The following is a 22,828-nucleotide window of genomic DNA, read 5'->3' on the forward strand; positions in this document are numbered from 1 at the left end:
TGCCTCGGCATTTCCAGGTGGGCTGATGTTTATAGGGTTTGTGGTTAACAGCCCAGGAGAGCGATCTGTCAGGCCCTGTAATGAACACTGCCAGTCAGCAGATGGGGGAGCCATCGGCCCCTCCCCCAGCCCACCCACTCCTCACTCATCACCCTGCCTTGAAATCTCAGGGAGCTGGGAACCCTTCCCCACCCAAAGCAAAACGTAAAAGGGCCGTTACCTGGCTGGGCTTAAGCTCCACATAACTTGCTTGCAGTTGGTTTTGACCCGGAGATGGAGGAAGCATTACCCTTTGCTGCTGTGAACTGTACCCCAGACACTGCCCCAGGGCTGCCCCAAAGATCCATAGCCATCCCGCACTCCGGGCAGACCACCTCACTGCCGGGGGCATCGTGGTCCCTGGGCGTCCTGCTGGCTGCACGCAAACCTCTGCCTCTTCCTCTTATACCTGCCCTTCCTGCTCGCTGCCCAGGCCGGGCTGACTCAGGTAGAAGGCAGGCTGTCTGCGGCAGGAGGCCCCACCTGTAAACTTCACCCGTGAGTCAGCCTGGGAGACAGCGCGCATAACAGTCCTGCGGGGAAGCGCGCCACTCTGTAATTCCCGCCAGGCGGGGCAGGCATCACCTTCTACCCACCTCACCCCGAGACAGCACTCGAAGCTGTAAATCACAGGCTGACTCATGCGCCTAGAACACGCCCTGGGCAGGAGGGTGGTGAGCCAGAGGTCCCTCTCTTTCCCTTGGGCTAGGAATTTCACTTAATCGGGCTAGAAAAGACAGAGAAGGCAGGGGGACAAAGAACGGAGGCACCTGTGGACTAAAAGTTACCTGGCAGGAATCCCGAGAAAACCACAGTGAGTATATTATATTTTAACCTGCAAAACAGATCGCATTTTAATCTGCAAAAATATTATACCTGCAGGTTAAAAAAAGAACCAATGTGCAGATCACCTTTAGGGTTTTCTGCAATCCAGGGGTCAGCAGGGAAAGTGAAGGAGGTTGCTAATTCCATATCCGACAGGCATCTGGAATCTCAAGATGACAGTGTTTGCTATTTCCTATTCACCGTACCACCCACTTTGCTTTCTTTCCCTCTCTTCAGGAAGAGGAAATATTTGCAGCTTGAGATATGAAATAGTTTCATGTTATACCACACCGAGGACAGTCAAGTTGACTGGGCCTCCACTGAGGACCTGCTGTGAGCTGGAAACTTGGACTGAAATTTCCCCTGAAGAATCAGGACGTTTTCTGGACTATACCTTTTGGGGGATGGGTGCTGGAAGGAGGCCCTGGATTAAGGAAAGGCGGAGGACCCTGCGTCAGCTCCTGGGAAGGCGGGGGCTCACATATTGGGAGGTGAACGGTTACTTCCTTCCTGCCTCCCAGAAAGTCCGGATTTCTGCAACCCCCAGGATTCACTGTGCTCCTAATGCTCTCTGATGGGTTTTGAGACAAGTGATTTTTTTTTTCACTTTTAATACCTGCAGGTGGTCCAGGTAAGATAAGACGCTAGAAACCCAGCAGAAACTTGTTTGATGGTCCGAGGGCTCCAGGCCGTCCAACAGAGCTGGACAGCAGACAGGAGCACCAGCCAAAGGGGCCCTCCAGGGCATTTGATGGTGGAGGGGCAGCTCCTACCTGACATGAGTCACCTATGTGGTCAGGGGGACATGCACACATCTCCACGCTCTGTGCTCGGCGGCCACTTCCTGTTTCCGAGGCCTCCTCCAGCCCCACCCCGCTCAGGGCGAGCCGCTGCGTCTCGGTGAAGTAGAGGCCCCGGAGGTGCACTCCTCGCAGGCTAGACAGCACGGTCATCAGCTCCTCCCGAGACACAGGGGCACGGCTACCGGCATGTCTGAAGTTTCCCTACATGTGAACGCAGAGATGCGAACTCAGTCCCAGGGACTGCAGAGACAGCCAGCCAGAAGGAACCTGATAAGAGACACTGAAAACGCATCAGGTGCAGAGTAACAAACTGATGGTTACCAAGAGGGGAAGGTGGGATAAACTGGGAGATTGGGACTGACATATACACATTGCTGTTCAGTCATTCAGTTGTGTCCGACTCTTTGCAACCCCATGGACTGTAGTAAGCCAGGCTTCCCTAGTTTACTACGTATACACTACATAGTTTATAGTATGTAGTGTATACATAATAAACTGTTCCCCAGTTCCCTAGTTTATTATGGATAAACTAAACATTACTATGTATAACTAGATAACTAGTGAGAACCTACTGTCTAACACAGGGAACTCTACTCAACGCTCTGCGTGCATGCGTGCTAAGTCACTTGAGTCTGACTTTTTGCGGCCCTGTGACTGTAGCCCACCAGGCTCCTCTGTCCATGGAATTCTCCAGGCAATAATACCAGAGTGGGTAGCCAGTCCCTTCTCCAGGGGATCTTCCTGACCCATGGATTGAACCCCGGTCTCCTGCATTGCAGGCAGATTCTTCACCTCCTGAGCCACCATGGAAGCCTAGAGTACAGTGGTGTTAACTATATTCACGGGATTGTGCAACAGATCTCTCAAACTTTATCATCCTGCAAAACTGAAACTCAGCACCTATTAAGCAATAACTGCCATTTCCTCCTCCCCTAGCCCCTGGCAACTACCATTCTTCTTTCTGTTTCTATGAATTTTAGCTGCACCTTCTGAACTCTTAGTTGCAGCATGTGGAATCTAGCTCCCTGACCAGGAATTGAACCTGCCCCCCAACTCCACCCCTGCATTGGGAGCTGGAAGTCTTGGCCAGTACAGGACCAAGGAAATCCCTGGACAAATTTAATAATATAATTGGAACACTGTTTAAAGGAATGGTTGTAACCAAGTAGGTGTAATACAATGTTCTACAATTTGATAGGGCTTACCAGGTGGCACTAAACCATTCCCAGGTGGTAAAGAACCCACCTGCCAATGCAGGAGACATAAGAGATGTGGGTTCAATCCCTGGGTTAGGAAGATCCCCTGGAGGAGGGCATGGCACCCCACTCCAGTATTCTTGCCTGGAGAATCCCATGGACAGAAGAGCCTACCAGGTTACAGTCCCCAGGGTCACAAAGAGTTGGACATGACTGAAGGGGCTTAGCATGCACACACACACAATTTGATAAGCTTTCCTTTACTTAGCTATATTATTCTTATTTCTTTTGGTATTAGATGTGCTTGTGACTTTTCTATTTATTCACCCCAAGCACACTTGTTGGACAGTCACCAGGTTCCAGGCACTGAGGGAATCCTGAGGACAATGCGAGCTATATCGGAACATGACAGACGCATGGAGTTTATAAGATAAGGACACTTATCTGTAAAACAGGAGACAGGATGGTCTCCTGTTTAAGTGCCATAAAGATAGTGCAAACAAAGCCCTGTGACGTTGGAGCTCTGTATACTTCATATAATTTCTAATTTTAATTTATATATCTAAATTATATTCACATAAGTAAAATTAATATTTTAAATTCATAAAATAAGCAAAAAGAAAAACCAACTCTTTGGAAGAACTAAGTCATAGGACAGAAAAGTTCATCAAGAACCATTTCAGGGACTTCCTTGGTGGTCCAGTGGTTAATCTGCACAGCTTCCAGTGCAACGGGTACAGGTTCGAGCCCTGGTCAGGGAACCAAGATCCCACATGCTTTGCAGCGTGACCGAAAAAAAAAAAAAAAAGACAAAAGAAAGAACCACTTCACGTTCACTTTTCCCTTACCTCCACCATCTGCACTCGCCCGTGATGCAGCCGGTCTGGCCGGGGGTGATTTGGCTCATGGTAGATGACAGACATGTGCTGACCCTGTGGAAGACAAATATGAAATGTGTTGGTAGCTTGGCTGGTATGTTCCGAAGTTTATGGCTCATTTGAGAACAAATGTCTATGGATCTGCTTTACATAAAATGACAGATTCTAAAAAGTAACTGCAAGATGAACTGACAAGCAAAAGGATTAGTAACACAGAAATGGAAAAATAAGACCTAATGGAGTTCATTTTCACAAATAGGAAACCAGGAAAGTTCCTTTGACTAAAAGTGGCTTAAAAAGATGGAAACAATTAAAAAAAAAAAAATGCTTTGCAGATAACATGAGGGACCAGTTCCCCTACTGTCTAGGACCAGACAGGGCAAGAAAGTGCTTTGGTGGGTGGGTTAGTGGGGAGGGCAGAGAGGGCAGAAGGCTGGTAGGCCGGCTGGGAGCTGTGCAGGCAGCATGGACAGGGTGCTGCAGGGCTGGCACGTGGAGAAGGGCTCACCCCACAGCCCAATACCCTGTGGGAACCAGCCCCATCACTCAGCCTCTGCACGCCGGTCCCCATTACAGCAGCTCTTGAGGGCAAATGGGACAGTCAGCACCCACCACCAGCACCCTCACCCCACAACCACACAGAGGAGCTCAGCTCTTCTGCTGTGGCACCAAACTCCTAAAGGTTTCATTCATCAGAGCCGGCCTTTCAGAAAGAAGAGCATTATCTGCAATCACTCAATGAAAACCTTAATCTAAGAAACATGCCCAATAAGCTTTTAATTTCAGTGGTTTGGAACAAAGCAGCAGAGTATATGTTTTATGAGCCTAAATTACTTTCCAAGTTTGAAGATAAATTAAAAAGAAATTTTGGTCATCACTTCTCCACAAGCCCCAACAGTTTGCATAATGACAGAGGCAGTAAAATATAGGCATACTAATGGCCTGAATTTGAGATGCTCTGCAAAAAAATAATGAAGCCTATCTACAGCATGTCATAATAGTATTTTTATAGTGGAACTATTTTTCCTTGGACTTTAAAATCCTGGGTCCTTCATTTTCAAGATGTTTTGCAAAGGAAGGTTCCTTTGAGTTTTTAAAACAACAGTTCAATACACTTGGGTGCCAGCAGAAACAGAACATAGCACAGCCGTGCATAAATACAGAAAGCTAGCAGGATGCGAGGCCCTCAGCTGGCATGAGGCATGCGGGGTTTTCCAGTCATCACTTACACAAAATACACAAAGAAGTCCTTCAGGAAGCTGGAATTGCATCACATTAGTTACAGCACATGAACCAGAAACAGAGTCAAGATCAGGCGATGGCACCCCATCCCATGTTCAAGGTTCTGTACACTGTAGGGATCCAAAGCAGGATGGTATATCTCCCCTGCCCTCAAGGAAATTGCTCGATTGTAGTTCTGGACTGTGTGCCCTGCACATAGCATGTGGGTGTCACTTCTCAAAAAACCAAAAGGGCTCCCCAGTGTCTCCAGTTTGTGCTCAGTCGCTTAGTCACAACACTTTGAGACCTCATGGACTGTAGCCAGGCTCCTCTGTTCATGGAACTCTGCAGGCCAGAACACTGGAGTGGGTCACCATTTCCTCCTCCAGGGGATCTTTCCGACACAGGGATGGAACCTGGGTCTCCTGCATTGCAGGCGGATTCTTTACCACTGAGCCACCAGAGAAGCCCATCTCCCCTTAGATTACACGTTTTCTTTTTGACAACAGGGACCACCTGTCCTTCATGAGCCCAGCAATGTGACTTTGCAAAAAGGGAAGTCTCAAAAATGTTTGTGCAATGAAATTGAAAGACAGAAACATAAAATAAGTTTACGATGAGGTAAGGATTATGAGAAGCCAGGAGGGAAATGGTTAAGTACTTGGGAGGGAAGAAAAGAGAAACAATTCGGGGCTGGGATGGTCAGGCACCCAGGATCTGGAGGTGCTACATGCTCTCAACTTTCCTTCGAGTTTCTACAAAATACTGGAAATGACTTAATCCAGACTTCTTGTAGGCCACTTATCAAGATGTCCTAGGACTTGCCTGGTAGCTCGGTGGTGAGGAGTCCGCCTGCCAATGCAGGAGACACGGGTTCGATCCCTGATCTGGAAAGATCCCACATGCTGCAGAACGACTAGGCCTGTGCACCACAGCGACTGGGCCTGTACTCTAGAACTGGGGAGCTGCACCTGCTGAGCCCGCATGCCCCAGAGCCTGTGCTCAGCGAGAAGAGAAGCCACTGAATCACAAGGAAGAGCAGCCCTCCTAGACTCAACTAGAGAAAAGCCCGAGCAGCAGCAAAGGTCCAGCACAGCCAAAAACAAATACGTAAATAAAATTATTTTTTAAGAAAAGATGTCATAAAATCAGATTGGCACCAGTTGCAACCGCCACTTCCTGTCACTTGGCTTGTGCTCTGATACCTACAATGAGCTGCACATCCGGCTTGTTCTCCAGAGGAACCATGTCAGCAGGAAGTCCAAATGACTTGATCTGGTAGGTGAGGTAGCCACCGTAAGAGGAAACCTAAAATTGAAATAACAGCATTAATAGCACAAGCATTGCAACACACCATGGCCACATCAATTTGTCTATGAAGTACACTGGCACACAGCTCTGGGAAGATACGCTATCAGCCTGTTAAGAGCAGTCATTTCTAGAGAGTAGAACTGAAGATGGTATTTTAACTCTCTACTTTATACCATTTTATATTGGTTAAAATGTTTAATGTGAAGATGATTGAGTTTTACAAGCAAGAGGATACTTCCCTTAAAAAGAAAAAATAACAGTCACACAGAAACAAATAAGATCCTTTTATTCTAGATGGCTACCAAACCACAGCTATTCTAAGAAATCTAGGCCACTGCCTTTCTATTTAGCTGAGAGAACTGGTTAATATCTATCAGCTACAAGATGAACTTCCAAAAATAAACTAAAAAAAAAATCTTCCCCTGAGCACAGATGGTGACTGTTTCCTAAGCGATTCTGCATTCTCTTGGGTGCATGAGCCATGTACGACTGTGTGTGTCTGTGCTACGTCAGTTCACACGTGTCCAACTCCGTGTGACCCCATGGACTGTAGCCCACCAGGTTCCTCTGTCCATGGGATTCTCCAGGCAAGAACACTGGAGTGGGTTGCCATGCCCTCCACCAGGGGATCTTCCCAACCCGGGGATTGAACCTGTGTCTTCTACAGCTCCTGTACCGTGGGTGGATTCTTTACCGCTGAGCCACTGGGGAAGCCCATGTCTGACTGTACCGCCAGGCATATGGGCCACCTCTCGGTGCCGCATTAGCAGCATGACGGTAACGGAGACGTGGAAGGGAATGATCAGGGTTTTCTGGACAGCATCTTTCTGGACAGACTCTACATCTGGTCCTGACATCTCTCCCCCTCAAAGTAAAAACTGATCAAGAAGGAAGGAGTGCTCGGGCCTGGTGCACTGGGAAGACCCAGAGGAATCGGGTGGAGAGGGAGGTGGGAGGGGGGATCAGGATGGGGAATACGTGTAAATCTATGGCTGATTCATATCAATGTATGACAAAACCCACTGAAAAAATAAATAAAGGGGGAAAAAAAAAAAAAGAAGGAAGGAGTGACTGAGGGATGAAAATCACAGGCAACGTCACCTCAGGGTAGGTAGACAAAGTACCCTTACTGAGATGCAAATAAACTGGAGCAGGGAGCTGGGGCAGCCCTTTAGACTGCCGGTCCACTGAAGTTCTACCCTAGAACCTACAGCCTACACAGCTTCACCTAGTTATGACCATAGAGCCTAGAAGTACCCAAGATAACATCTTGAATTCTCTTATGGAGATTAAGTATTGCTTTTTCGCTGGGCTGACATCATTTGTTTTTCACTTTTTATTTTACATTGGGGTAAAGGTGATCAACAACACTGTTAGTTTCAGGTAGACAGCAGAGTGATTAAGTTATACATGTATCCATTCTTTTCACATTCTTTTCCCATTTAGGTTGCTACATAATATTGAGGAGAGTTCTCCATGCTATACAGGAGGTCCTTGTTGGTTATCTATTGATATTTTAAATATAGATGTTTGAACACATCAATTGAAAACTCCTGATCTATCCCTCTCCCCAGCCCCTTCCCTCTGCTGGTAACCCTAAGTTCGTTCTCTAAGCCTGTGAGTCTGTTTCTGTTTTGTAAGTCCATTTGCATCATCTTTTTAGATTCGGCATGTAAGCAACATTATATGATATTTGTCTGTGTCTATCTGACTTATTTCACTCCACACGACAATTTCGAGGTCCATCGTGTTGCTGCAGGTGGCATTATTTCACTCTTTTGAACTGCTGAGTGATGTTCCATTGTATATACACACCACATCTTCTTTATCCATTCACCTGTCAATGGACACTGAGATCGCTTCCGCTGTCTTGGCTATTGTAAACAGTAATTAATGAATATTGGGGTGTGTGTATCTTTTTGGACCATGTTTTTCTCTGGAAAAACATGCTCAGGAGTGAGACTGCAAGGTCCTATGGTAGCTTTATTTTTATAGTTTTTAAAGGAATTTAAGGTTTTAAAAATAGGTCTACATATTCTTTCATTCCCCTGTCCTCTAGAGGTGGGGCTTAATTCTCCTCCCAGAGTATAGGCTGGGCTTAGTGACTGTGTCCTAAAGAACAGAATATAGCAGAAACGAGAGTGTGTCATTTCTGAAATGAGGTTACAAAAATATTGTTTTTTCTCTCGCATTTGCTTTGGTGGAAGCCAACTGTAGTATCATGAGGACTCTCACACAGCCTTTGGAGGGCCTCAGATGAACAGGAACCGAAGCCACCAACCAACAGCCAGCCAAGGACAGAGGCCGGCTGACGACCCCACCAGCGAGCGCGGACATGGATCCCCTAGTCCCACATGACTGCAGCCCAGCCTGACGTCTTGACCACAACCTCAGGAGAGACCCTGAGCCACCTTGATCCACGGAAACTGGCCGAGATAATAATGGTCTGCTGCTTTAAGCTGCCAAGTCTGCGGGCGGTCTGTTACCCAGGACGAGATGCCCAGTGAGTACAGGACTTGCCCTGTGGACATGAAGAGGCATGTCATGAGAGGGAGAAGCAGAGTTATGTGAGAAGAGGTCAGCACCCACAGCCCTTCAACCCAAAGACAGCGTCAGAGAGCTCAGGCTGAGAAGACCCGAGCATCGAGTCATTCTAGATGTGAGAGCGTGGCATCGTCTGGGCGGGGCTCTGTGAAATCCCCCTCTTCTCCAAAGCTCTACCCTGGGCCCCCAGAGGCATGTGTCACCGGAGGATGTTTCTATGGGAGGCTCACACTTCTGTCCTTATAAATGAGTGTAGGTGGCCTGATCCTGGAATGATAATTTATGCAACAAAGGAAAAGCAACTTGTTTATAAACTCCCTGAGGAGCATCTAATCACGTCACTCACAATTTCCCAATTTATTCCTCTCCCCCGCACCCTGTCCCCTGTGGTAACCATCAGCTTGTATTCTACATCTGGGACATGTATACACTACAGTACATAAAATATGTAACAATAAGGACCTACTGTATAGCACAGGGAACTCTGCTCAATACTCTGTAATGACCTATATGTGGAAAGAATCTAAAAAAGAGTGGATAGCAGATTTACTTTGCTGGATAGCAGAAACTAACATAACATTGTAAATCAACTGTACCCCAATATTTTTTTTTTTAAAAAGGAAGAATTTATTCATAACCACACGTGACTCTATTAATGAAAGCTGTGCTGTTGCTGGTTCCTGGGCTTCTTTTAATAAGCTCATGAGTCACTTTGCAGCTTTTGTTTTCCTGACAAGGGGCCTTTCTTCTGCTTTAACACAAAGAATTCTCAGCACTGGCATTTAAAAGGATACATGTGCCATTCGAAGCAGGTATTATTTAAACGGGTTATTTCCATGGGGGGAAATTCTTTGGCATTAAGTGAAAACCAAGAAGAACCTGGTGCGTTGTTCCTTCGCTGGTGAGCAATGCATGTGGGGCCCCTGAGATATGTACACCTCCAGTCCCTCCATCATCTGCACCTGTGATTAACCCGTGTGAGCTCAGTCACTCAGCCGTGTCCGTGACCCTTTGTGACCCTATGGACTGTAGCCCGCCAGGCTCCTCTGCCCATGAGGATCTCCAGGCAAGAAGATGGAGGGGGTTGCCGTTTCCTCCTCCAGGAGATCTTCCTGACCCAGGGACAGAACCCAAGTCTCCTGAGTCTCCTGTATTGGCAGGAGGATTCTTTACCACTGAGCCATGTGGGAAGCCTGAACCTAAGTTCTCCAATTTTAGTAACCTGAACTTCTGGAACCTTCCTTCCAGACATCTGGTTAATGATGCCCATGTAGTGAAGGAGGAAGTCCAGCAAGGACACGGGAGAACAGCAGGATGTGGTTACCTTGTCCCCCAGGTAGGAAGGCGGGGCAACCCAGGAGGCGCTCCGGACGGTGGCGGGCAGTTCCTGGAGGTCGGCCACCGCACTGCTGCTGCCGGGGTTGAAGGAGACGGGGATGTCCACTCCGTCCGCCGTCTGCAGGCGCCAGCCCATCATGTCCACAAACTGAAACACAGAGGCAAGGGATGAAGCCATGTGCCCATGGCTCCTCTGGCGATGGCTGAATCATGAAGAGCAGAAAGAGCCGTGGGGCAGCCACCTTGCTGCAAAGGCCTCCCTCGGGTGTCTCCTCCTGTCTCTGATTCCCGCTCAGCCCCCGGCTGACCCATTGAGACTAGTTCTCAAAGGATAGTGGCCATATGCACGTGGGATTTGTCCTTTAGCCCTGCACACATCCTGACATTTAGTAGGTGTCCAATAACTGTTTGAATAATATGCAAATAAGGGTGTGGATCATAACTAGGATCGTGGGCGCATTTTAATGGTGAGCTCCTTGGAGAGAAAATGTGATATGAAATACAGTGGCCTGCTGTCGTTGTTTTTCTCTAAATGGAGCATCAGAATTAAATACTCCCCTGATCACAAAGGAAGCCAGGAGTTAAATTACGAGGGGAAGAAAAAGAAGGAGCTGACAAGGCATAGATTTGGAATAATGCTTCAGGGGTCACATGGGGATAAGAAGAGGCACCTTCAGGTGGATTTACAAAATAACTTTCTCCCCCAACTATAAGCTTGTGCCCCTTTCAGGAGGTAGGCAGTAAAACAGACACAAAAATCTTTCTTTGAACATTTGCTGGACATAATACATGACTCACTCCATAGCGTCACAAAACAGTCAGACATGACTTAACAACTAAACAACAAATACATGACTCACACAAGAAAGCAAGCATGGGATCATGAAGGCAACACAAGTTTTAGCTTTCCGGAGTTGATTTTAAAAGTGGCCAAAGATAAGATGTGGTAAAACAGGTGAGAAGGAAGATAAGCAGGAAAGTAAGAAAGAAGAAGATAGGGAGGAGAACAACTAACTCTAATGACTGTTTATTGAGCAACTACTACATTTCAGATCCTGCTCAAGGCACTGGGATTATATCAAGGAGGTTACATGCGAGTGGTAAAAGAAAAGAGATGTGAGGACGTCTGGGGATAGAACACTACAGGTTAAGGATAGGGAACATAGTGCTTAATATTCTAACCAAGCAAGATGCAAAAAACCCCACGACTCTTCACGTTTCATGCGAATGCATGACTTTCTCTCTTTTTTTAATGTGTGCTCATGTTCAGTCATGTCCAACTCTTTGCCACCCCACAGACTGTAGCCCACTGGGCTTCTCTGTCCATAGGACTTTCCAGGCAAGAATACTGGAATGGGTTGCCATTTCCTACTCCAGGAGATCTCCCTGACCCAGGGATTGAACTCACGTCTCCTGCATTGCAGGCAGATTCTTTACCACTGAGCCACCTGGGAACCCCTCACTTCCTCATTTAGAAGTGCTAAAGAAAAACAGAAGGACTCTGATGCCCTGCCTACCTTCGCCCTTCTTTTATGTGTGCTGTGACAGTGATGACTGACTCCGAAACAAAAGCAGTTGGTACATCCCTTAGGATTCGCTGGGTCCAGGTAGAATGACCCTTCCCGACACATGTTGCATTCTGTGCCTTCCACGTTTTCCTATCGAAGAAAACCATGAAACAAGAGATCATTCCTTCTGAAGGGTCTTTGACTGAAGAGAGCTACATGCACAAATTAAGTACCAACATAAGACAACGGGACATGGATGCTCATAAAACATCCAAAGTTATATAACTGTTCAACCGTTATAGCACAGGAACTATGTAAATTTTTACACCATATACAAATGGAAGAGAGGATTTCCTAAATTTCATCAGATGCCCTTTAGCATCTTGAAGGTAGAAAAACAGCACCAGAAAGATTCACAATGTGGGGGAGACCGGTTCACCCCACTTACAACCACTTTAGCGCGCCTGCTGGGCCTGGGGAGCCCGACTGTCATCGGCAGAACACCCTGGAGCGGAGATGATGAACCTGGGGTTCACGGGACAGGAATAGTCTTTAGGGAAACCCATGAACCTCTTGAAATTACAGACAAAAGTTTGTACTGATTTTTCTGGAGACCACCTGCGTCTGTCATCAGATTCTTAAGGAGGTCTGTAGACCTCCCCCACAAAGGACAAGAGCAGTGAGGCTGGGGTGGCTTCTAACTGTTTCTATCCAATGAGTTCAGTTCAGCTCAGTTGCTTAGTCGTGTCCAACTCCTTGCGACCCCACGGACTGCAGCATGCCAGGGCTTCCTTGCCTGTCACCAACTGCTGGAGCCTGCTCAAATTCATGTCCATCGAGTCAGTGATGCCATCCAACCATCTCATCCTCTGTCATCCCCTTCTTCTCCTGCCTTCAATCTTTCCCAGCATCATTGATTACGGGTCAGTCTCGTTTCCATGAATTTCTGTACAACGACTCAGCATGAAGACCCTCCACTCTGGCCGGTGCCCCACATCCCCAGTGTTGCACATTCTGTCTCACCTTGCAGAGACACGCCCCGGTGCCCGGGTCACAGACTCCCGGCTCGGTCCCATCTCTGCTGCAGTGGCAGGGCAGGCACTCAGGGAAGCGGTAGAAGCCGGGAGCACATCGGTCACACTGCCGCCCTGTGATCCTGGGCTTGCATCTGTGCTCAAGGAAAGGAAGCAAAAGTCTTCGTCATCTTTGTACACTCGGTTCTAAAGCCAACCTGCGCTGCCACAGAGCAGCTGCATGTCAGAAGCCAGTTCAGGGATTTTCCTGGTGGTCGAGTGGTTAAAACTTCACCTTCCAGTGCAGGGGACACGGGTTCGATCCCCGGTCGGGGAACTAAGATCTCACATGCCGCGAAGCAACTAAGCCTGCTCACCACAACTACTGAGCCACAACTAGGGAGTCTGTGTGCCGCAAGGAAAGATCCTGCATGATGCAGTGAAGATCCTGTGTGCTGCAACTAAGACCCAACGCAAATAAATAAATAAAATTTTTTTTTTTAAAAAAAAGCCAGTTAAGTAGACATAGAGCCTGCCCACAGGTGCCAGTTCCAAGCAAAATGGGGAGAAGCAGATACAAGGCACTCACACAAAGCAGCTCAAAGTGACCATCATCCTAATGAAAAATGGGTCACAAGATACAGACTTTCAGTTATAAAATAATCAAGTCCTGGGATGTCACGTACAGCACAGCAACTATAGTTAATGATGCCATATTGCACTTTTGCAAGCTGCTAAGAGAGTAAATCTTAAAAATTCTAATCACAAGAAAAAAATCTGTAAGTATTTACGGTCATAGTAAATCTAATTAGATTTACTATGGTGACCATTTCACAATAGACACAAATGTCAAATCATTATGTTTACATCTGAAACTCACATAAGGTTACATGCCAGTTATACCTTAATTGAGAACAAAGAGCAATGAGCATTGTGGATGATGACTTGGGCCAGGCTTGGTACTAGGCTCTGGGGTGGAGGAAGGACAGACTTCCTGGGTATGAGAGCTCCCAGGGTGAATGTTAGGTGGGAATGTGAACAGTACTCACGTGGGGTCTACACAGGGGTCAGAAGGCCAACACAGACCCAGCCTCCCCGGGGGAAGGTGACGCCTGAGCTGAGTGTAAAAGGACAAGCGTCCTGGGGTAGAAGGTGGGGCAGGCATTCCAGAGAGCAAGAACAGGGGGACACGGCCTGGCGTGTGCAGGGAACACAGTGGGGAGCTCCTGGAGCAGGCGTACAAGCAAGGATGCTAAACCGTGAGCCTGGAGAGGCGGGAGTCTCCTCCCTCCCGGAGACTGAGTCTGTTGGCCTTCTGACCTCCGGTGTAGACCCCATGTCTGTATTGTTCACACTCCCACCTAACCCTTATTTGGGGAGCTCTCAGGCCCAGGGCCTCGGTCCTTCCCTCACCCCAGAGCCTACTCCCAAGCCTGACCCAAGTCACCACCCATGATGGAGAGCCTGGAGGGGCTGGCCGCTGTGACTCGGTCCCGGGGCCCCGGGGCGCGCGGCTGAGCCCTGCACAGAGGGCAGACTGGCCGGAGCTCTGCTCCAGCTCTCACATGACTTAGAGACAGCGTCTCAGCAAGTTATCCAGCTTCTCAAGGCTCCGTTCTCCCTCCGTGAGAGGGGAGGCGGTGGGGGAGACGCCAGGCAGTGCTGGCAGCTGGCCAGTTCTCAAACGGGGGGACGTCATCTTGAAAAGCTTTAGAGAGGAAGGAGGACAGGTGGCTGTGTGTCAAGGACTGAGCTGCGGGCAGCTCTGCGGCGGGGAGACGGGGTGCCAAGCGGGGGCAGAGGTGTTCGAGACAGAGAGGGGGCGATGGGCTCCAAACTGTTTCAGGGTGACGATGCTGGGGCTCACTGTGGTCTGGGTGAGGGGACAGAAGGAGGGGACAGCGAGGAGGACTCCCAGTTGTCCGGCTGAGTGACGGCTGACACTGCAGCAGGTGGGGAGGGCGGCCCCCCTGTGTGGGGCCGGGCGCCCAGGCGGCTGCGGGGAGCTCTGAGCACCAGACGGGCTGAAAAGCATGAGCAGCTCCTCAGGACTGAGCAACCCACCTCTGAAATGTGGGAACGGAAGAAGCCGCTCGGCCACTGAGCTCCACAGCCAACGCCTGGTGGATCTCCACACTGAGCCTTTCCTGTGGGTCTAAAGAAACTATTAGGAAATCTGCTTTCCACTAGATGATTAGGAGGACAACCTGATATGAAATATTTTGTCATTAACTGGCTACCAAATGTAAGCTTTCACCTGTCTCTTAATATTTATTAAAATATCTCATGCCAGGATAAAGAAGATGTGTTATCTGTATACAATGGACTGCTACTCAGACATAAAAAAGAATGAAATCTTGTCATCTCCAGCAACATGGAGCGGCTTGAAGGGTAAGCATACTGAGTGAAATAAGTCAGAGAGAGAAAGACATACTGTATGATCTTACTTCTGTGTGGAATCCAAAAAATACAATACACAGTGAATATAACAAAAAAGCAGACTCACAGATACAGAGGACAAACCAGTGCTTATCAGTGGGAAGAGGGAAGTAAGGGGCAATACAGGGGGAGAGGAGTAAGAGGTATAAACTATTAGGTATAAAATAAACTACAGGAATACATTTAATGTACAACACAGGGAATATAACTAATGCTTTATAATAACTGTAAATGGAGTATAACCTTTAAAATTGTGAATCACTATATTGTATACCTGTCGCTTATATAATATTGTCATCAATTATACTTCAATTAAAAAAAAAAAAATCTCACCCCAGAAAGTGAAAGTGTTATTCTATACTTCAATTAAAAAAAAAAAATCTCACCCCAGAAAGTGAAAGTGTTATTCGCTCAGTTGTGTCCAACTCTTTGCGACCCCATAGACTGTAGCCCGCCAAGCTCCTTTGTCCATGGAGTTCTCCAGGTAAGAATACTGGAGTGGGTAGCCATTCCCTTCTCCAGGGGATCTTCCCAATCCAGGAATCGAACATGGGTCTCCTACATTGCAGGTGGATTCCTGCAAGGAGCCACCAAGGAAGCCCAAAGGACCACCCCAGAGACCACCCCAAAAAAGATAAATATAACTTTATATTCCAGTAAGTTTGCCTTAGCCAAACAAGTACTCTTGTTGTGGCATCAGCAAAGGGTAGTAGATGGGGGTCTCTTTATCCCACCCACCACACCTAAGAAGATAAAATCAGTTTCACCTGCAAGACCTGCTGGCAGGGCAAATATCATTTCAGCCCCATCCCCTCATCTCCCTCCCTCCCTGATATCTATAGAGATTGTTTCTTCTACAGAGGAAAAAAATATTCCCCAAATCACTCCTCTAGTAAAATAGGTGCAAGGTAGAAGTGATCTGCTTGGAGTGATTGCTCTGATACAGTGGGCTGCCAGCTCGGAGGGATAGGGGATGGTCTGGGGAGCTGCAGAAACCATGGACCATCTTCTCAGAGAAGTATCATTCAGATTTGTCTGTAACGTGTTATTTTAAAAAAAAGAAAGAAACAACACCCAAACGAATGTTCTGGCCAACTCAACACTTATACCCACTTGCAGATTACATCATCTCTCTCTCTCTCTCTCTCTCTCACACACACACACACACACACACACACACACAGAGGCAGTGTAGCACACATAATTTTGTTCCTAGGCAAAGGTGAATAACACCTACTCTCTTCTTGTGAATCCCAGACTAAATGCAATCACAGTCCTCCAGAAAACTGCCTGTTCCCAGATGATGTTCCCTATTTCTGGAGCATAAGAACTCTGGGAGGGGGGCACGGGTGTGAGAGATGGGAAGAAGCAGGAAGAGGAGACCTGATGAGAGGAGGGACTCTGGGGGTGACCTCACTGAGCAGGGTGCTCTCCACTTCTCCCACCTGGCAGTGAGGAAAGGACTCTGTGCACGGACACTGTTCTTGTCGCAGAGTGCCACGGGGCAGCTGGTCGTCCTGCAAACACACAGGGCTGCTGGCCCATGGGTGTGATCACAGGATGCCGGTGCCCACGAGCCCCTCCCACCCTGAGCGCCACTGGGGGACGAGTGACCCTGAGCGCTCACTTGGACATAGGCTTTGAGGGTGAGCACAGGCAGATGGAGCCTATTTCTTAATATTTCCACTTCACTGGAAAAGAAAGGTGGAGGGGGATTTTTCTGGGAGGACAGCTGTGCAAGCTGCTTGTCGAGACAAGGAGAAACGTGTGCCTGTTTATTTCAAGGCAACCATGGGGTGACGTGGTGGGAGAGCTGGGCGGAGAGGGTGTGACCGCATTGGTAACACGGGATAAAGCGCTGAGCCTCTCTTAGCACGTAGGTAGCAACCGAGCACATACGAGTGGATGGAAAAAAGCAAAAAGTTGAGCGTGATGATGAGAGCAGTGGCCTGGGAGCTGAACCCCAAGGATCCCAGGGGGCCTGATGGGCAAGCGTTCACCAAAATGTGGAGAACACTATGTCTGAGCAACACAGTGCTGAGAGCCCCGAGCACAGGAATCCTGTGCAAAGACAAGCAAACAAAGGAGTCTGGAGCGGTGCCGTGACAATGGGGAGTTAAAATGAAACTTCCTCCCCCAAAGTCTGGCTGAACATCTTTAGAAAACGACCTGAAGTCAGCCAGATCTTGTACACTCCTCCAGGGAGACGCTGTGCTACCCAAGGAGTTGCCCTTACCGCAACGGCAGGAAACCTCCAGTCACCGCTGCCAGGAGGTGCACTGAGGATGCCGGTCAAGTGAAGTCGTCTCCACGGCAACGGGCTCAGGGCCAAACATTATGTAAAGACGTCTGCGCGTGTGTGGGTGCTCGCCTGTCTTGCAGGTCACCAGAAAGTCAGGCATGAGGGCGAACTCTATCCTTTGCTCATTAAATACCATGGGTCCCATCATACTGCACCCCCATTAAGTCCAGTTTTCATCTGGAATCCAAAGTCTACCTTATATCTGCTCATTTATTCACCCTATAATTATTGAGTGTCTTCTATAGACACATCCTCAAGTTAGGGGACATGAGACGGAAAGGACAAAGTACAGTCAGTTAGTTTTGACCTTGGCGCATTTTCCCTGAGGACACGGGACACAGAGACGCAGAAAGTTAGGTGATCATGTGAAAGATGGGACGGCAGCGAGATGACAGAGGCATCCCTGTGGGCTTGCAGAGGCTTCATGCCTTCTTTGCATTTGTACCTTTAACACAGAACTCCTGAAGGATGTGGATAATTGGGAGGGGGTAACAGAAGAGGCAGAGAAGGCAATGGCACCCCAGTCCCGTACTCTTGCCTGGAAAATCCCATGGGAGGAGGAGCCTAGTAGGCTGCAGTCCACGGGGTCGTGAAGAGTCAGACACGACTGAGCGACTTCACTTTCACTTTTCACTTTCACGCACTGGAGAAGGAAGTGGCAACCCACTCCAGTGTTCTCGCCTGGAGAATCCCAGGGACAGGGGAGCCTGGTGGGCTGCCGTCTATGGGGTCGCACAGAGTCGGACACGACTGAAGCCACTTAGCAGCAGCAGCAGCAGCAACAGAAGAGGGAAAAGGACAACCCATAACTGAAGAACTGAAGGCTGGCGAAAAGCGTTTAGAGAAGGCGAGAAAGACCACAGAAGCTGGGAAAAAAGGCTTAAGTTAGAGTAAGTGGCAGCCGGATCATGGAAAGCCGGTCTTTATCCTCTCAGACAATGGGTAATTGGGGAAGGTTCTTGTGCAAAGAGTGATGCGACGGACGTGGTACCGGGCAGAGCCACTCCCACCCTCCAGTAGCCTGCACACGACACGGCGTTCATTATGACGCGCTGTCATAACTTGTGGAGGTTCCCCTACCAGACCATGACCTCTTGTTAGTAGGCATGGGTGCCCTCTGTATGAGAAACAGCACCCAAACTGGAGTAGGTGCTAGATATATTAAATAGTTTGAGCCATAAAACACACTAACTGATAAAACAGAATTTAAGACCAAAAAAAAAAAAAAAATCACAGGGACTGAAGGAAATGTTTTATCCTGTTTTCAAAAACCCCCACATACCAAGAAGATGAAATCACAAACATATGCATTTATCAACATTCTCTATGCATTAATAACAAAATTACGGAGCAAATAGATTTTTAAATCCCAGTATAAATGTGTATGGGCTTCCTGGTGGCACAGTGGTAAAGAATTTGGCTGTCAAGGCAGGAGACACAGGGGTGCACATTCGATTCTTGGGTTGGGAAGATCCCCGGAGGAGGAAACGGCAACCCGCTCCAGTATTCTTGTCTGGAGAATCCCATGGACAGAGGAGCCTGACGGGTGACAGTCCATGGTGCTGCAGAGTCGGACACGACTGACCAAGCAAGACAGAGAGAGGTGATTGCGTACTAGCATTTCCCCTTCAATTAAAGAGAAAAAGAAAGAAAGAAGGGAGAGAGAGAGGGAGGGAAGGAGGGAGGAAGAAAGAAAGGAAGGACAGAGAGAGAGGGCGGGAGAGAGAAAGTACGCCAGGAAAAGGAAGGTCAATTCAGAGATGATCAATTGTAAAAAGAATTCTCCAGGTGCAGGACCTGCAGGGGCCATGAAAGGGAGGGAGATAATACGTACTGTTTCAGAAGTCGACACCTGATGGGCTGTAGGGAGAAGGGCTTGATTCTAAGGGGATACAGAGATCTCAGGCTTTGGAGACAGGGAGAGGCTGCCACAGATAAGTAAAAAAAATAAATAAAATTTAAGTTCAAAGAGAGGAATAGCCTGAAGAGCAAGACAATGGCATGGGTTTCAGATATAGAATCGGCGGTAGGATCAAGGACTTGAAGGGCCCCTAAAGATCATCTAACATAACACTTCATTATATGTGTGAGGGGATAGGCGCTTAAAGAGGTCAGGGGACTTGTCCTCTAAGACCCGTAAGAAAAGCTAGTACAGGAACCAACACAGAAATGATTTTCCATGAAGGGGGGATAAGCTGTCTGTCAGGGCCCAGGACTGGAGCTCTAGGTGTGGGAATCATCCATCATGGAGGTGGTTGAAGCCAGAAGAATGGGTGGGGCTTCAGGGGGACAAAGTATAAAGGGTGGGAGGTAGGTAGCCAAGTGCTTGGCAAATAATAGCAACAGCTAATACCGGCGCTACTGTGTGTCAGGTACTGTTCGAAGGGCTTTGCACAGGATTATTTAATAGTCTCAAGAACTTTAAGAGGTGGGAGCTTCTAGGAAGAGGGAACACAGGTGAGAATGCCAAGCTCTTCCATCCTGTGGCAGGCGCCCCATCTGCCCTGCTCACCACCGTGTCCCAGAGCTTGCCTGCACGCCATCTGGAATTTACCATTCCTATTACTTGATGAGGTGCATCAAAGGAATTGCTTCTCCAAGTTGTTGGGGCTTGTGGATTTCTGCTGAGCTGGAAGCACTTCTGTTCCCAGGATGCCAAGTCTATGACCTTCTCTGCCATTTTGTTTCTCCATCTAACACAAATACGGAGTAAATCTGTGATACTGGCTGAGGTCCCCCCACAAACGGCTTTCCTTTAGCTGCTGCTCTTCTCAAATGGCATATTTGTACCTGTGGTTTCACTGAATGTCCAGGTGAACTGCCATCTCCTGTAATCAATCTTAAAATGTCTTGAAGGTGGTCGACATCATGGTATTTTTTTAAAGCAGTGATTCCCAGCATCCGTGTAACTGTCACTGATCAATAAAAATCTTCTGAGGATATTCTAGACTTTTCGTTCATTCAAAGAATCTGATGGCATAATCATCCATTATTAAAAGCAGAAGCAAATTACTGTGTTGCTATAAAAAATGAAATTTTGATCAACCTTTAAGACCAGAGTCCAGAGAGCTGTCCCAAACAATGGACTTTTTATCTTTTATACAGTATACTTCTGCAATCAGAGGTTGAAGAAGAAACAGAATCTAGAGTTTTAAATTTAGGTGGGACAGTGATAGACAACAGACTCTGTATGATTTCAATACCTTTGAAAGTGAAAAATGAAAATGTTAGTTGCTCAGTCATGTCCGACTCTTTGCGACCCCAGGACTGTAGCCCACCAGGCTCCTCTGTCCATGGAATTCTCCAGGCAAGAATACTGGAGTGGGTTGCCATTCCTTTCTCCAGGGCTTCTTCCCGACCCAGGGATCGAACCCAAGTATCCCACATTACAGGCAGATTCTTTACTGTCGGAGCCACAGGGGAAGTCGGTCAATGCCTTTAGACCATGAAGCTTTTGCACTTTGTGTTATGTCCCTGGATATATTCCAGTGTCTCCCAGTTTACAGTCTATGGGAATTTGAATAAAATTTTTATCCTACTGTCCTATGATTTTGTATAAATCTTAATTACGTTGAATAGGTTCACAGTGCTTTTCAGGTCGACTATATCATTTTACTTCTTTGTATATTCATTCTACTAATTTTTTTTTTTTCGATCATTCTCCTAATTTTTGAGGGTTCAATATTGAAACTCCAATTAAAAATCTTAATTTATCTACTAAGAAATAATTGTAATATATAGTGGAACTCGGAGAAGGCAAGGGCAACCCACTCCAGTACTCTTGCCTGGAAAATCCCATGGACGGAGGAGCCTGGTGGGCTACAGTCCATGGGGTCGCACAGAGTCGGACATGACTGAAGTGACTCAGCAGCAGCAGTGTAGTGGAGCTATATGTCATCTCGTTCTGTATTTTCCAAGTTTCCTATAAATGTGTTATCACACTTTCATAATTTACATAATTTCATAGCCCACTCCAGTTTTCTTGCCTGGAGAATTCCATGGACAGAGGAGCCTGGTGGGCTACAGTCCATGGGGTCACAAAGAGTCGGACACAACTGAGCAACTAACACATTCACACTTTCGCTTCTAGCTATCTTTGATTATTTCTTTTCCTTGAATGTTAGGTTCCTCTAAACACATTCTTCATTTTCATTAGGAAATTTTTCAGAGGCGGTGGGAGCATTCTTTCCTCTAATGTTTTCTAAAGAAATAATCCTTTAGGCAGTCAAAAGCTTTTTCGGCATCAACACTGGAATTATCATGGGTAATTTGTGCAATTTACAGTCATGTAATAAACTTAAGTTTTTTTTACATTATCTGCCAAGGGCCCATTCATGACAAATCTACTTTGATCATGGGTAGATATGTCATCCCATTAGGTGATTACAGTCTTTTTGGTAACAAAAAGATAAAACAATTTCACCTTTTGCTTTGGGTGCAATGCACCCAATGACCTGCAATGCAGGTCAGTGAGATTCCATTCCTGCTGATGTTCCCTCGGGCATGGGCAAAACTACTATACAGCCTGCCTCAGTTCTAAGTTAGGCATTTTCTAGTCTACTCAACTGTCATTGGCGAGTGAAGGTTTGTTAAACACTCCTTAGAATTTGTATCTAAAACCCTACAGTAAATCTCTCTCTCATAGATGATGCCTTAAGCGTTTTTCTTTTTTTGGCTGAGCCACAGGGCACGTGGGATCTTAATGCATCTGACCAGGGATAGAGACCACACCACCTGCAGTGGAAGTGCGGAATCTTAACCACTGGACCACCAGGGAAGCCCTGATGTTTATAGTTTTCAATGCATTCTCGGGTTCCTTTTTCTGTGGCAGCAACATTGAGAAACTGTGTGTGAGGTTCTGTTCACAGCAATTTCTTCTGTTGAGCAGCTAATCCCTTTTAAAACTCTCCCACTCGTTCTAAGACAGTGAATTCTTCTCCTCCTCCTGCCTGAAAACTGCCTCTCCATCTCTGGCTCCTTTGCCTCCTATGATTAATCACAGGGACCCCCATACCTGTTTTCCCTCCTGTGTGTCTACACCTTCTCCTCGGGGTGCTCTCTTAACTCTCACCCACCGTACATGGTTCCCCAACCTCCAGTCTCAGCCCCAATCTCCTTCCTTGGGTGTCCTCTATTCAAAAGAAAAAGTAAAGAAGTCATTAGGAAAAATGGAACTTTGTTGGACTGGTTTGCAGTTACAGCTTAGTGAGTTTTTATTTTCAGTTAAATATGGGGACACTGTATGCAGCTGTGACTGAGGCCACTACAGTGTCCTGGGCTCTGTACTCTGCCAGGATTCCATCTCCCAGTGACTGTTCATTCCACTTCTCCTTGTTTATCTGCCCCTCTTGCTCTTCCATCTGGTTTTCTCTTTGTTTTTCCCAAGGTTATACATTGCTCATTCTCCTATT

The 22,828-nt window shown here is 47.3% G+C and overlaps 1 protein-coding gene across 3 annotated transcripts in view; it reads right to left on the reverse strand.

Annotated features, from left to right (window-relative positions):
• Window positions 1-22,828, reverse strand: part of LAMA3 (laminin subunit alpha 3) — a 250,485-nt gene that overhangs the window by 80,978 nt on the left and 146,679 nt on the right. For 2 of the 3 annotated variants that reach the window (XM_043444125.1, XM_043444124.1), the window contains 6 exons: window positions 12,687-12,831; window positions 11,673-11,813; window positions 10,142-10,303; window positions 6,172-6,270; window positions 3,712-3,795; window positions 1,638-1,868 (listed from right to left, as the gene is read on the reverse strand). In XM_043444125.1, coding sequence (XP_043300060.1) covers window positions 1,638-1,868; window positions 3,712-3,795; window positions 6,172-6,270; window positions 10,142-10,303; window positions 11,673-11,813; window positions 12,687-12,831 — 862 coding nt within the window. Of the gene's footprint in view, window positions 1-220; window positions 520-1,637; window positions 1,869-3,711; window positions 3,796-6,171; window positions 6,271-10,141; window positions 10,304-11,672; window positions 11,814-12,686; window positions 12,832-22,828 lie in introns of those variants that run through there. The other variant, XM_043444126.1, reaches the window with a different exon arrangement.

This window comes from Cervus canadensis, chromosome 23 (genome assembly GCF_019320065.1).
Source record: "Cervus canadensis isolate Bull #8, Minnesota chromosome 23, ASM1932006v1, whole genome shotgun sequence".
Classification (NCBI taxonomy): Eukaryota; Metazoa; Chordata; class Mammalia; order Artiodactyla; family Cervidae; genus Cervus; species Cervus canadensis.